Source organism: Semicossyphus pulcher, unplaced genomic scaffold (assembly GCF_022749685.1).
Source record: "Semicossyphus pulcher isolate SPU_LCO1_2020_fin unplaced genomic scaffold, fSemPul1.0.p SCAF_26, whole genome shotgun sequence".
Lineage (NCBI taxonomy): Eukaryota > Metazoa > Chordata > Actinopteri > Labriformes > Labridae > Semicossyphus > Semicossyphus pulcher.
In genome coordinates, this window is record NW_027211700.1 from 4,100,696 (window position 1) to 4,113,971 (window position 13,276).

Genomic DNA, 13,276 nt, shown 5'->3' on the forward strand with positions numbered 1-13,276 from the left:
GCGTTTAGTTAGCAAACATATCTGGAGGGGAGAATTTCACTTCACTTTGATCTGAACACACGGTCGCTTCTCGAGCTGCTGACTGGACTGTAAACAATGCAGCGAACGGGAAAGGAAGTCTGACTGGAAGTCGTTTATCGCTAAACGCTGGCTAAACCAGACATGCACGACATGTTCGCCGTTGTCCCCAGAGGCTATATCGTCGTTAGATGAAAGCTGATTGGTTCTGAGATTGGTCAGGCTCTAATGTTCTTTCTGTCTTTTAAAATCTATGCTGTTGTCTAATCTGACGTTGTAAACACACAATTGGCTTTCTCTTTGTAAAACTAATCTTAAATGTATTTTATGTTTGAAGTAATCTTTAATTGTCTTTCTCCTGCTTTCCCCCCCACACACTTTAAATACAGCATATTCTGAACTTTTTTTCTGTTGCTGTTAGTTTCCTCCACATGGACTCCTACACCTATCAGAGCTCTGGGGTCTCCCCGCCTTCAAGGTGAGCCGTGCTTTCACACCATAGACTGTATATGAGAAGTGGACGTGGCCTCTTGGTTTGGAAGTGAAACCAATAAAGGAAGTGCCTTAAACCTGCATTCTTTCTAATGGCCAGCAGGGGGCCACTCAATAGTTGGTCTCAATCATTAGTTTAAAATCTTCTTTAAAACAGCATGATGTTAATTTAGTCAATTATGGTCCCATTAGAGTAAAACAGACGATAAAGCAGGATATGATTGTGGGCGGGGCTACCCATGATTGATAAAGTCGCTACAACGGCTCTGCTGGCGTCTGCTTCAGAAGCGTAGTCTACAAACCAAAGGGTGATGTCACAATGTCTACGTCCACTTCTTTCGTACAGTCTAAGTTTCGGACACACGGGCGTTCATGTTGAACTCTCTAACAGGACAAAAGTTTTTAACTGTGCCTTTTTTTCTTTTGCAGAGAAAGCTAATTCAGCCCCTGCTAAGTCTGTGACCTACTCAGGGCTGCCTCAGCATGACAGGTGAGTGGCTCATAAAGGACATATTTAGGGATAGAGTATGTTTTGCTTTGTCTGACCCTCCTGTGCTCCCGCCCTGCAGAGACGGCGATGTAAGCGGAGACAGACCCTTCGGGCAGGTCGGAGAGAGGAGGCGGGAGCTGGTGAGGTCACAGACTCTGCCTCGCAACATCGGCGCTCAGGCTCGTCGGTCAATCTTTGAGAGGCTGGAATCTGAAGCCAATAATAGGTAAATGCAGTGTGGCGGTGCGTTTGTAACACATGGGATTTTGAAGTTTTCAAAGTGTTGAATTCTCTCATGAATCTGCTTCCTGACAGTCGACCCAAGCCAGTGGAGTCCAAACCCAAACTGAAGCGGTCGCAGAGTTTTGGGGTGTCCAGCGCCAGCAGCATCAAACAGATCCTCCTTGAATGGTGCCGCTCCAAAACCATTGGATACCAGGTAAAAGAAAAACTGCAAACACAACATCACATTCATTATATTTAGTGTATTTAGAGAGATGTTCTCAAACATTTGATCCATTTACTTACTTATTTTTGAAGTTGCTACAAGGCCCAACACAAGTTTAAAGCCTGTTTGCTGCAAAAAGAACAAATAATACGACACTGTCGACTGTTTTCCAAACAGGTCCTAGTTGTTTACATATTTATTTCATTGTTTTTTCTACTTCCCAGACCTTTACTGATATCATTCATTTAAAAATAGCATGAATATCAACAGGCAAAGACTTTAATGCTCAAAAATGTAGTGGAAAATAAGGTTGTGTTCATGTCCTCTGGGGCCTTACAGTCGGCAGAAAGAAGCTAATAAAATGTCCTTTTAAGGATGTTTTCCAGCTGGTTGTCTTTTGGGGTTTAACCTTCTGACATCACGGTTTCTGAATGTAATATTGTTTCTTAACCTTCAGATAAGTATCAGATAACAGAGCTTCCTGACAGCACCTGAACGCACCACATCAGCCATCAGACTTTAGATATCAATCCAGTTTAAGTATCTTTAAGGTATTGATTTTTTTTTCTAAATACATTTTGGGAGATACGGTCCTGAGAAAATTGATGTCAATCTCAAACCTGTACGTTAAAGGTTTAATAGGTAGAATTTTTTTCTTGCATTATGTCAACAACACATTCAAACTGGGCCCCTCCTCCTGGGCTCTTCATCACCAGAAGCTCAGTCTCTCTCTCTCGTGTGAGAACACGCCCACCCCGCCGAGCTAACACCGACAGCATCACGGTTACCTTCGCGCTAGCATGCTAACCGCCGGTTAGCTTGTCCTATGCGGTTTGAGGCACCTACCTGTCCAACAGAAAGAAGGCCAACTCTGCGTCGCTCTTTCGCCATGTTCGCCGGTCTGAATGGGGCCCAGCTGCTAATTCAAACCACTCCCACACTCACCTGTACGCTGTGATTGGCCCAGGGAACAACTGGGAGGAGACCCCGGGGCAGACCCAGAGCTCGCTGGAGGGATTACGTATCCCACCTGGCCTGGGAACGCCTCGGAATCCCCCAGGAGGAGCTGGAAAATGTTGCTGGGGAGAGGGACGTCTGGGCTAACCCGACCACACATAAGCAGAAGGTTGGATGGATGGATAGATGGATGGATGGATGGTTTATAGATGATGATTCGTTGCCCTTTCCCTCTTTTTTGACGCCTTGTTGTTGTTTGCAAAGATTGCAAAGTTAGGCCATCACCATTTAGCTCCACCTAAAGCTCAGTGCAAAGTATTAGCCTGTCTGGCTGTTTCCCCGGCTTGTCATTATGCTAAGTTCTCCATGAATGCATCAATATTCATTCAGACAGCTCCAAATGACTACAAAAGTTATCTCATTTACAAATAGAGCAGGTCTATGTTGTACTCTTAATATCATCTACAGAGAGCCAGCTTAATCCACCACGAGCGAGCACTCGGGGACAGCAGTAATAAGAACATTCCTTAGGTTTGGCCTCAAGCTTGAAGCTAACTGTCCCCTGGCACCAGCTCCTCACTCGCTGGACAGACATTAAAAAGTGGAGTAAACCTTCTCATCTATAATGTAGCTCCTGATTTAAATCCAGCCAGCAGCAACGAAATGTTACACGTCCTTTATCTTGAAATGAGACGAGTAATATGTTTTAAATGAGCCTGTCTGTCTTTCATATAGCTTCACCTGTCAGCACACGGTGCAGTGCTAATGTGTTTATATCTAACTCTACTTAAGTGTGTGTCCCTGTGTCTGTGTGTGTGTGTGTGTGTGTGTGTGTGTGTGTGTGTGTGTGTTGTAGACGGAGGGTGCAGGGTCGAGCTAGTTTACGTCATAGTTGAAAACACCGACACATTTCTGCACTCTGGTACCCTTTTCCTCGCAGCAGCCCGTGCCAGCTGCTCCATGTGGCTTCGGTTACAGTCAAGCCGGGCAAAGCCAAGACTCTTATTAACTGGGAGCAAACACACACACACACACACACACACACACACACACGAGAGAGAGAGAGAGAGAGAGAGAGAGAGATGTTCAGTCAATGATTTTACATGCTGCATTTAATTCAAAACAAACTCCAGACTAATAAAGGACGGCCTCAGAATGACTTGATTTCAAAAGCATGTAAGAGACCAGAACACACGAGGAGGGACGTCTGTTTTATTCATCATAATTATGTTCCAGACAGTGAACGAGGAGACGTCTTTATGGAGCTGACAGTCAGTTTTACAACTCGTGCTCTTCCTCATCTCTTACAGCAGCACGAAGGCCTGAATGATGCAGTAACTCTGACACGTGTCATGTCATCACCACGTCTCCTTGTCCTCTGTTTGTTTTCTGCAGAACATTGAGATCCAGAACTTCTCGTCCAGCTGGAGCGACGGGATGGCTTTCTGCGCCCTGGTGCACTCTTTCTTCCCCACCGAGTTCGACTACACCGCCCTGTCGCCCGCCGACCGCAAGCACAACTTCGAGCTGGCCTTTGGGACTGCAGAGTGAGTGATAGTGATATAACAATATAAAGACACTTCCTGACAGGGCAGCACTTGGGAGGCGAGAATTAATTTAGAGAATGATTTACCAGCTGCAGGAATAAAAGTCAGCATATAAATAAATTGATTATTAATTAGACACAATCACAGTGAATTATTATTATTGTTGGCAGAACGTTTCAACACAAATCTACATTATAAGTTTCTCTTTAAGGAGACAAACGTGGCGTTGCAGTCTTGAGGGAATTGTGAGACAACAAGATTAACACCAATCTCATGTTGGTGCATTAAATCCAGAGATAGAGTCCGGATGGCGTTAGCATAGCTTAGCATGAAGACTAAAAGCAGTGGAAGCCTGCAAACTTAATACTGTGAAAAACACACTTATATCAACACCTCTTCAGTTTGTTCATATGTTTTTATTAACAGCTGCCGTGTGCAGTGTCAGTGCTCAATCTTTAAAGATAAGTCCGACTACGACGACCCAACTCAGAATTCTGTACTTATTTTATGAATGGTTTTCCTTCTGTGATAAATCAAATTTACCCAACAGAAAAATCTCACTGCTGGTGGACTAATATAAACAATCATCACCTAAAGTAACTCACAGACCTGCTGTACACCTACAACAAACACTGATTATTAAATCACGATGTCTCTGCCAATGGCTGTATATAAAGATGGACGATGCGTCTCCACCTTGCGATGGTGACATCATTTGGAGCCAGAGCGGCGCAGTAGAGATCAGAGAGTGAAGCCGCTGTAGCCACTTCTGCTAACCAAAACACACATTTAACTTCTAAGCTAAGCTAAGTTAGCCGTATCCTGGCTCCAGCTCCTGGCTGGTTCAAGCAACCTCTGAACTCTGTGTTAGGTTGAGAATGACAAGAGGGATCATGTGTCTCATGAACTGGCAACTTTTCTAAGCTGCCAATCAAGTATATCTACTACAACTGAGAGAGGGCGCTCTTAAAGATATAATCTCAAAGATTTTCATGTAAATACATTTCTGTTAGTCACTATCGCCGAATGAGGTTGCACAGTGGTGATTGAGCCTAAGGCCCACTGATGAAAGCCACCCAGCAGTGGTTGGTTTTCCAGAGAGAGTAGGCGGAGCTACGTGGTCTCTGCAAGTGTTGCGAGTAAACGGTAATCTACTATGGCTGAACAAACAAAGAAAAGATGGATGACTACAGATACAACTTCAACAAGAAGTGAAAATCCAAAGAAGAAGAAACAAACTTGACGCTCAGATGAAGCAAACAGTCTGAAAAGGAAAGCGACCGTCAGCCAGGAAAATCAAGAGTTACAACCGGAGCCAACTGTGGACATCACACATGCAGCACTGTCTGGATATCTGGGAAGTGTGCTCCTGCAGTTACAGTTTATCACCATTAGGTGCCGCCAAAAAGAACGAAACTGAGATCTTCAAGATTAGCACTTTAATAAAAGTACATTCATACATGGATATCAAATTATTCCGATTATTATATCATAAATATCATAACACATACACACCCAGAGCGATATCAGGCCCTCATCTTTCTCTCATATTTTCCCAAATATTGAACAATAACTTTAAACCACACTAAAAATCCTTCATGCAGCTAAACCGACTGCTCTCGTTATAAAACAGCTGCTTATTCATTAGTCTGTTGTGGTTTCCGAGTTTTCCTGAATCGACCTTTAAATATTTATTGAGCGAAACTGAATCAACAAAGAAAGTTTACTGTGGCTCACTTCATCTCAATGTTTCTCTTTGTTGCTTTTGTTTTATAACCCTCTCATATCCGATCACATAAAACAGCACGCACATTTTAAAAGCCACTTCCTTCTTTTATGACAACATGTGTGGTGAATGTTGTTCATTCCTTCTGCCTGACTCGACGGCCTCACGGAGTCTGCTTCACTGTTTTCAGACAGATACAGACCGCACACTACAGATCAGACATTAAACAGGCTCACATACATGTGCTGTACGTGACGGCTTAAAGACTCTGTGTAAGGATGTGTGACTCTCTGATGACGCGGCTGCAGAATTAAGCTGATTTCACTGAAAAACAATATTCACTTGGTCACAGAATCAATCCGTCATGTGACCTGACCTCTTAAAGAGATCACGCAGCTCAGACTTACAGCTCAGTGAATGTATAGGAATGATTAAATGCATAGTGTCCATGTTTTATAACCGCAGAAAACATGTTTGTGAGAATGTATGGGAAAAGTTGAGACACAACATGAGACGCAGATTAGCTTTAGAGAGGTAACACTGAAACATGCGGCTGATATCGGTTTCACATCTTGACCAACATTTTGTGGTTCCACCTCTTCTCGTGTTGTTTAGCTGTTGTGGCAGCAGGGTAAGCAAGGTGACCCAGACCTCCCTGAGCAACATTTTCCAGCTCCTCACTGAAAAAAATTGGGAGTACGATTTACTTAGAAAAACCTAGGTAACAATTTCCACACTGAAATTATTTGTAACTTTTACTCTTAAATTCTCTAAGTAGTTTACTTACCATGGTAAGTAAACTACTTAGGTTAAACTAAATGCTATTCGTATGTAGACTTTACTGAGAATATCCTCTGTTAAGTTTACTAGGAATTTCTGTGTGGAAATTGTTACCTAGGTTTTTCCAACCTTTCAACCAATTTTTTCAGTGCTCCTGGGGGATCCCGAGGCGTTCCCAGGCCAGGTGGGATATATAAGCTCTGGGTCTGCCCCGGGGTCTCCTCCTAGTTAGACGTGACTGGAAAACCTCCACAGGGAGGCGCCCAGGAGGGATCCTAATCAGATGCCCGAACCACCTCAACTGGCTCCTTTCGATGCGAAGGAGCAGCAGCTCTACTCCGAGCTCCCTCCAAACGTCTGAGCTCCTTACCCTCCTTATCTCTAAGGCTGAGCCCAGACACCCTGCGGAGGAGACTCATTTCGGCCGCTTGTGTCCGCAATCTCATTCTTTCAGTCACTACCCAAAGCTCATGAGCACAGGTGAGGGTTGGAACGTAGATCGACTGGTAAATCGAAAGCTTTGCATTCAGGCTCAGCTCCTTCTAAACCATGATGGTCCTGTGCAACGCCGTATTACTGCTGAAGCTGCACCAACACTCTAAGAAGATCGTATGAGATCTTGGTGTGACATTTCTCACAAGTTTCTCATTGGATAAATCGATGAAGTGATTACTGTTTTTACCCAAAAGGCTGCAGTGGACAAAGGTCAAAGGTCAACTTGTCTGAGACATCATAATAACCTGGAAAAAAACACTTTTCAGCCTACAATTCTACTGCTATTCTTGTGATTTTGATGCGTCCACAAATGGAGGGATTTTTATCACATCCGGCATATTTGTATTTCTTTATTCGTCCAAGAGAAGGCCACTCACGATTAATCAAGTGCAGAATCAACCCCTAATCTTCCTGTTGCTTCGGCTGTTTGCAAAAAGGAGCTACTGACAATCTCCTGCTCTGCAGAGAAAGTGTCGTGTCCCTCCTGTAAATGATCTGTGTGCCACCTCGACTGTTTAATGTAGGACTACGTGTGCTGCTATTTTCAGTATATGTCCCCCATCCCGTCACTGCCTCTCTATGGGACAGACTGATGGATGTAAACTTCAACTTGACTGGTTGGTGGAGTCATTGAACTGCGAAGCATTCATGCTAGTCATAGGAAATACTTACGATGTTAGGATGACAAAACAATAAATCTTTATATGTCAGCTCGGGCTTTAGGGAAATGTCGATTATTTTAATGTTTCCTGACATTATGTTTACCGATCAGGAGACCGTATTTATGATTTATCCTGCTTATGTATGTTGTTTTCTACTGCTGCTGGTCTCATGCATGCACATATGTTTCACTGTCCCTATATACTGTCCCAGGAGCGTCTTCAGTTATTCCTTTATAAAATACCAAATCCTGTTTCGGTTGTACTGGAAGCATGTTCTTGCAGGACAAAGCCTTTCGCCTGACCAGTGTGTCTCTGTCTGTGTCTGCAGGGTGAAGGCAGGCTGCGACCGGCTGATCGAGGTGGACGACATGATGATCATGGGCCGTAAACCAGACCCCATGTGTGTCTTCACCTACGTCCAGTCCCTCTACAACCACCTGCGCAAGTTTGAGTGAAGAAGAGAAGCAGATGATCTGATGCTCAGCTCGACTTTTCTCAACCTCTTCTTCATTTTCTGCTCCAAACTCTGAGCTGAGGGGAGATAAAGAGCTCGAGGCAAGGACTTTAAAAAGACTGTGCTGCCCCCTGGTGGTGGATTAATGAATATTCTTCCACATGCTGCAGGAGGAGAGCTCACAGTTCATCCTCACAGGTGCACAGAGGACACGTTGGACTCACAGGGAGAAAACTGTCCTGTGACGTCATGAAGATTTTGGTCACAAATATCAGGGTTGATTTGTCACCAGGAGATATGTGCGTGTTTGTGCGTGTGTACTGGAGATGCTGTGTTGTATAAGAGTCCATATTAACCTTTAACATTGCACCAATGGAGATGACGTATGTGTCACAATTGTCACTGATAACTGAACTGTAGGAGTGTGATGAAGCAGAGCACCGTGTGGAGCACAATCACTGACAGATAAATACAATGTTGTGTTTGAGTATATTTACGTACACATGTCCTGTGATGTCGTGTTGTTGAGATCTGAAATATGAAACCAATAAATTGTACTTTTTGTTTGATACCTACGTGCTGACATTGTGTTTCTTGCTGGGCGTCAAACAGATAATTGTCTTAAGTGTTATTAGAAAATAAAACTAAAACATCTGTTCTTCATTTTACAAGAAAAAATCTGGTGGTAAACTTGAATGTTTCATCTCCACTGTCCTTTTTACCTGTTATGTCTGACTATACTATAGGCCAACTATACTATACTATACTATGCTATACTATACTATACTATGCTATACTATACTATACTATACTATAAGAAGTTATCCAGCTTACCTTGTTTGTTTATTCACACTTCGCTCACATTCAGCTAAAGGCCGCAGTCAACACCAACACAACTGGAGCGGATAGACACGCTCATGAAACCTTCACCGACTTCAGGAAAACTCAGTAACTATCCTTAACAGCCCTTTACTTAAACTGAACATACATTTACAGAATATACAGTGTGTAGCATAAGCCTCAGTGTTTCTTTAAGCTGATTGACACACTTTACACTTAGTCAAATGTTTGCTGCATCACCCAAAGAGGCAGATCGTAAACTCATATGTGCTGTCCTGCAGCTGAAGTGGAATATAAACACATCACAGCTCCTCAGTCTACCATCTCGCTTCTGATCTGCAGACTCATGAACAACAGGCTTTAAACAAAGAGATCAAAGGCACACACACACTCAGGAGAATGTGAGAGAAACAAGAGAAAGAAAGATTTATTCTTCATAAAATATATGTATATATATATAAAACCCTTTTATGGAAAATAACCAACGAGGCTTGCTGATCTAAGTATCTAACCCGTTTTTTAACAGTGTCTGGATCTATTTTTTATACATTAGCTATTTGAGTAACTCCGCCATGCAAATTAATCGATTAAAGCCGTTTTTATCGTATAAAATGTCATTAAACACACCACTAGGATGTTTTGCTTGAAAAATAACGTCATGGGGACTGATGTGGATTTACTTTTCTGTAAAACTTTGGTAGTTTGAGTCTGACAGATTTAAAAAGGAAAACAACAATATATTTATCAAAAATGTATCTTAAATCAAATGTGTTTAATCGGTACAGTGAACATGAGCTCATTTTAACGACCCCCTGCGTCTAATTGGATACGTATTTCTATCCTAAATACTTTCGATTTCATGATTTGGGTCGATTTAGAAAAAAATAAATCGATTATTTTCAAAGCATTCAAATCGAGCATATTCGGATATATTGGTAACCACACAGCCAGTTCATATATCTATATGTGTGTATTGTTTGTTAGACTGGCAGTAATACAAAGCACGACCTCCTCTCAGCTGGATTAGAGACAGAGGTGAAAAACACCTGGATTTACAGGGTGGTGGGTATGTGATGTCCCGGCTGATCTGGGTATATAAGCGGTCACTCCCCCTCAGCAGCGCGCGCGTGTGTGTTATTGTAAGAGTGTGTGTAGTTATGACTCTGTTCATGGACGCAGACTTCTCTTTACTCAAACTGAACCAGCAGAGAGACATGATGGACTTCAAGGCGATTTTTGGAGAGCAGGATCTGTGTAAAGGTCAGTTTCATAGATTTATTTATTTATTTTCATCTTTATGTCTTTAATCAATGTTATGGTCTGTTTCCAGTCATTACATTTCACCCTACAAAATAAAACAAATGTAAAGAAATTATTTAATAAATTGGCGATCGATCTCTTAAACATCTTGCAACAGATTTTTGCGAATTATTTTATTCATAATTATACCCACAGAAATATTTAAACCCGTGTTATAAGTTAATAAAAACATGCACAAAAGTTCGTTAACATTCGGTTACAATAAGAAAAATATGATATGAAAACATGAAATTAAGACAAATTACTTTAAGATTAAGATTTACATCTAAAGATATTTGTAGATAACCTATAATAGCAAATAAAAAGTACAATATAAATAGCCTGTTCAATGTTTTAGTGAGATTGACAAACAATATTTGGTTGTTTTTTTACTGTTTAATTTGACCTGGCTGATTTTGTGTAAATGATCCCCAAAAACGGCCTCAATCTAAATTTTAATTCATTATTTTCTTTTACACTTTTATACCTCTAAATTAATATTTATTTTCTGTAATTGCATTTTACTTTAATTCTATTTCGATAGTTTCACTTCCCTTTGTGATTTCCTCCTCAGACTCCCGGGCAGAGAGCACGGTGTCCTCCCCGGAGCCGGACCGGGCCGCCGGGCTGATGGAGGGTCAGAGGAAGCGGAAGAGGACCATCTTCAGCCGCGCGCAGCTGTCCGAGCTGGAGCAGGCCTTCGCCGTGACCCCTTACCCGGACATCACCCTGAGGGAGAGGCTGGCCGCGCGCACACACCTGCCGGAGAGCAAGATACAGGTGAGACTGCTGCTCGGAAAGATTGGGTTCAGAATTGTGGACGTTTTGAAGTAAATCAGTGACTAACACCTTTTTCATAGGTAAGGTATGGTTAGCCAAATTAACAAATTAGAAGAAGACAAAATGTCGACGTGTTTATACAGTAAATATGTCTACATTAAAATGGATAAAATCACGATGTTTTGAACTCACAGTGAACTATCACTCAACTCTTTGTGCCTCTGTGTTTAAAGGAGCGCTTTTCTTGCAACTTTTTTGAATGTACAACCCGCACTTTTACCGTTTTGGTTCACTGTCACAGCTCTTAAGCTGCGTTCATGTGGCGTCTGAAAAATCAGAAAAAAATAGTTCCCATTATTACTTTTTTAGTTCACTAAATTAGAAGGAAAATTTTAATTAAAAAAACATTTCCACGATTTTGTAGTTCAGTAAAAGTGACTTTATATTAACAATTACTATTGGTTTGAACCCACAGAGAACGATCACTCTACTATGTTGTTCCTCTCTGCTTTAGGGTGCTTTTTCTTGGTCTGGCAACTCTATATTTTGATTTTCTGACCTGCAACTTTACTCTTTTGGTTCACTATCACGGCTCTTACCTCTTAAAACATTTGGTTTTGATGGAGAAAATGAACACAAATGCTCCCTCAAGGCGGAAACTGGGAGAACATTTTGGTGCACAACTTGCTAAATTACAGTCATATTTCAAAATTAAATTGGGGTTGATTGTAAGATTTTGATTCATTAATTATTTAGAGATTTTCTTAAATGTAATTTGTAATATGGTAAAAGGTTTTAAGGACAGCTGTTAGCTAGGGAACAACATGTTCCTTGTAGCATCCATGTTGTTTCTGAAGATTCACCCTGCATTCACATGGCGTTAGAATAATCGGCAAAATTAGTTTCCAGAAGAGAAAACTATTTGTGAATGAGAAAATCTGGGTACCTGGTTTGCCGATTTGACAGAATTGTTGTCATATTACGCTGAAAAACTTTAGATTGATACACTGATTGCAAATCAATCTTTTGCTGTCCACGTTGTGAGTTATAAAATAAATCTTTTTATAGCTTCAGGTTGTTTCTGCATTATGACTTTAATCTTGAGAACACACAGAAGATGAAGAACGACCTTCTAAAATGGGGAATTCATGGTCATATCTTTGTGTTCAGCCATATTCGTCAGCTGTCCTGTTTTTCTGCCGTCCCCAGGAGGAGTCCTGACCTGTTTAGAAATATATAATTATGGCTCTTTTTGATTGGGAAAGCTATTAAATGTAATCTTTCTCCACAAAGATTTTTTAACTATGTACATTTCTTTTTAATAACAAACTAAAAGTGTAATTAAAAGACCCAGACATTACAAATCTTACACTTTTCCACAGGTGTGGTTCCAAAACAGACGAGCCAGAAGCATCAAGACTGGGAGACTCCCCAAGTCCACCAAGCCGCTCCTGCAGGCAGGTAGAGGTGTAGTGGATCCGTCTCCTGGCCCCGTCACCTCCGCCTTCCTCTCCTCCACCTCCCTGGCGGATATGTTCAGACCGGAGCAGACCCACTCCTGTGAGGACGGCCCGCAGATGTACTCAGACTGGATCCAAATCTACAGCAACCCTGTTTCATCTCCTCCACCTTCTTCGTCACTCCACCCGCAGGCCGCACTGGGCTCCTCCAAACCGCTTGAGTCTCGTCTCTGGGAGGAGGACCACCATCAGACCCTCGGACCAGCACTCCCCGGTTTCCTCCCTGGATCTTTCCCTCAGCCGGTCACCAGGCAGCCACACCACCCGGCCTCCACCCGCTCCTCCTACCAGGCCTTCAGGAACTTCAAACCCCAGACTGTGGCTCCGTCTGGGGCTCATCAGGCTGTGTACGGGGGCGGAGCTGGAGGTGGAGGTCACACGTCTGTAGACCAGGTGGTCCCTTCTCACCCCCAGCAGGTGTTCTGGGAGGTAACTCAGGGTCAAGGACACCACCACCCACACCATCATCACCACCACCCACAAATGGGACCACAGACCTCCATGGGCTACATCTCAGACCTGATCTACAACGCTGCTATCGTCACCAACTTCCTAGAGTTCTGATCGGTCTGGATGTGGAGGAAATTTTAACACTGAAGAACTTTGCTGTCAGTATTTCCCTTTAAAACACGTCATGTGTCACGAGCCCTTTTTACGCTGCCAGTTCAAGGCGGGATTATTGCTCCTCTGTTACGCTCCGTCTTCTATGTAAAACGCACAGAGACGTAATGGTGGGGTGGTTGTTCCGCCTCTGAGCCAGAATCTGAG

At 42.6% G+C, this 13,276-nt stretch overlaps 2 protein-coding genes across 2 annotated transcripts in view; both read left to right on the forward strand.

Annotated features, from left to right (window-relative positions):
- The window catches only part of smtnl (smoothelin, like), a 34,933-nt gene extending 26,273 nt beyond the window's left edge, over positions 1-8,660 (forward strand). Inside the window, exons 5-10 of the mRNA XM_069676582.1 lie at positions 440-496; positions 940-1,000; positions 1,080-1,226; positions 1,316-1,439; positions 3,801-3,952; positions 7,944-8,660. Coding sequence (XP_069532683.1) covers positions 440-496; positions 940-1,000; positions 1,080-1,226; positions 1,316-1,439; positions 3,801-3,952; positions 7,944-8,070 — 668 coding nt within the window. The 3' untranslated portion in view covers positions 8,071-8,660. The remainder of the gene's footprint in view (positions 1-439; positions 497-939; positions 1,001-1,079; positions 1,227-1,315; positions 1,440-3,800; positions 3,953-7,943) is intronic.
- Positions 8,661-10,066: 1,406 nt separating this feature from the next.
- Positions 10,067-13,072, forward strand: sebox (SEBOX homeobox). The gene is made up of 3 exons (XM_069676739.1): positions 10,067-10,169; positions 10,783-10,988; positions 12,371-13,072. The coding sequence occupies exons 1-3, from the start codon at positions 10,067-10,069 to the stop codon at positions 13,070-13,072; spliced, it is 1,011 nt and encodes a 336-aa protein (XP_069532840.1).
- Positions 13,073-13,276: the final 204 nt, after the last annotated feature.

Bases quoted from the DNA above. Each gene is read 5' to 3' on its own strand.
- sebox (XM_069676739.1), top strand. From the start codon at position 10,067: ATGACTCTGTTCATGGACGCAGACTTCTCTTTACTCAAACTGAACCAG. The intron at 10,170-10,782 runs GTCAGTTTCATA...TTTCCTCCTCAG, and splicing joins AGAGCAGGATCTGTGTAAAG to ACTCCCGGGCAGAGAGCACG. The intron at 10,989-12,370 runs GTGAGACTGCTG...ACTTTTCCACAG, and splicing joins TGCCGGAGAGCAAGATACAG to GTGTGGTTCCAAAACAGACG.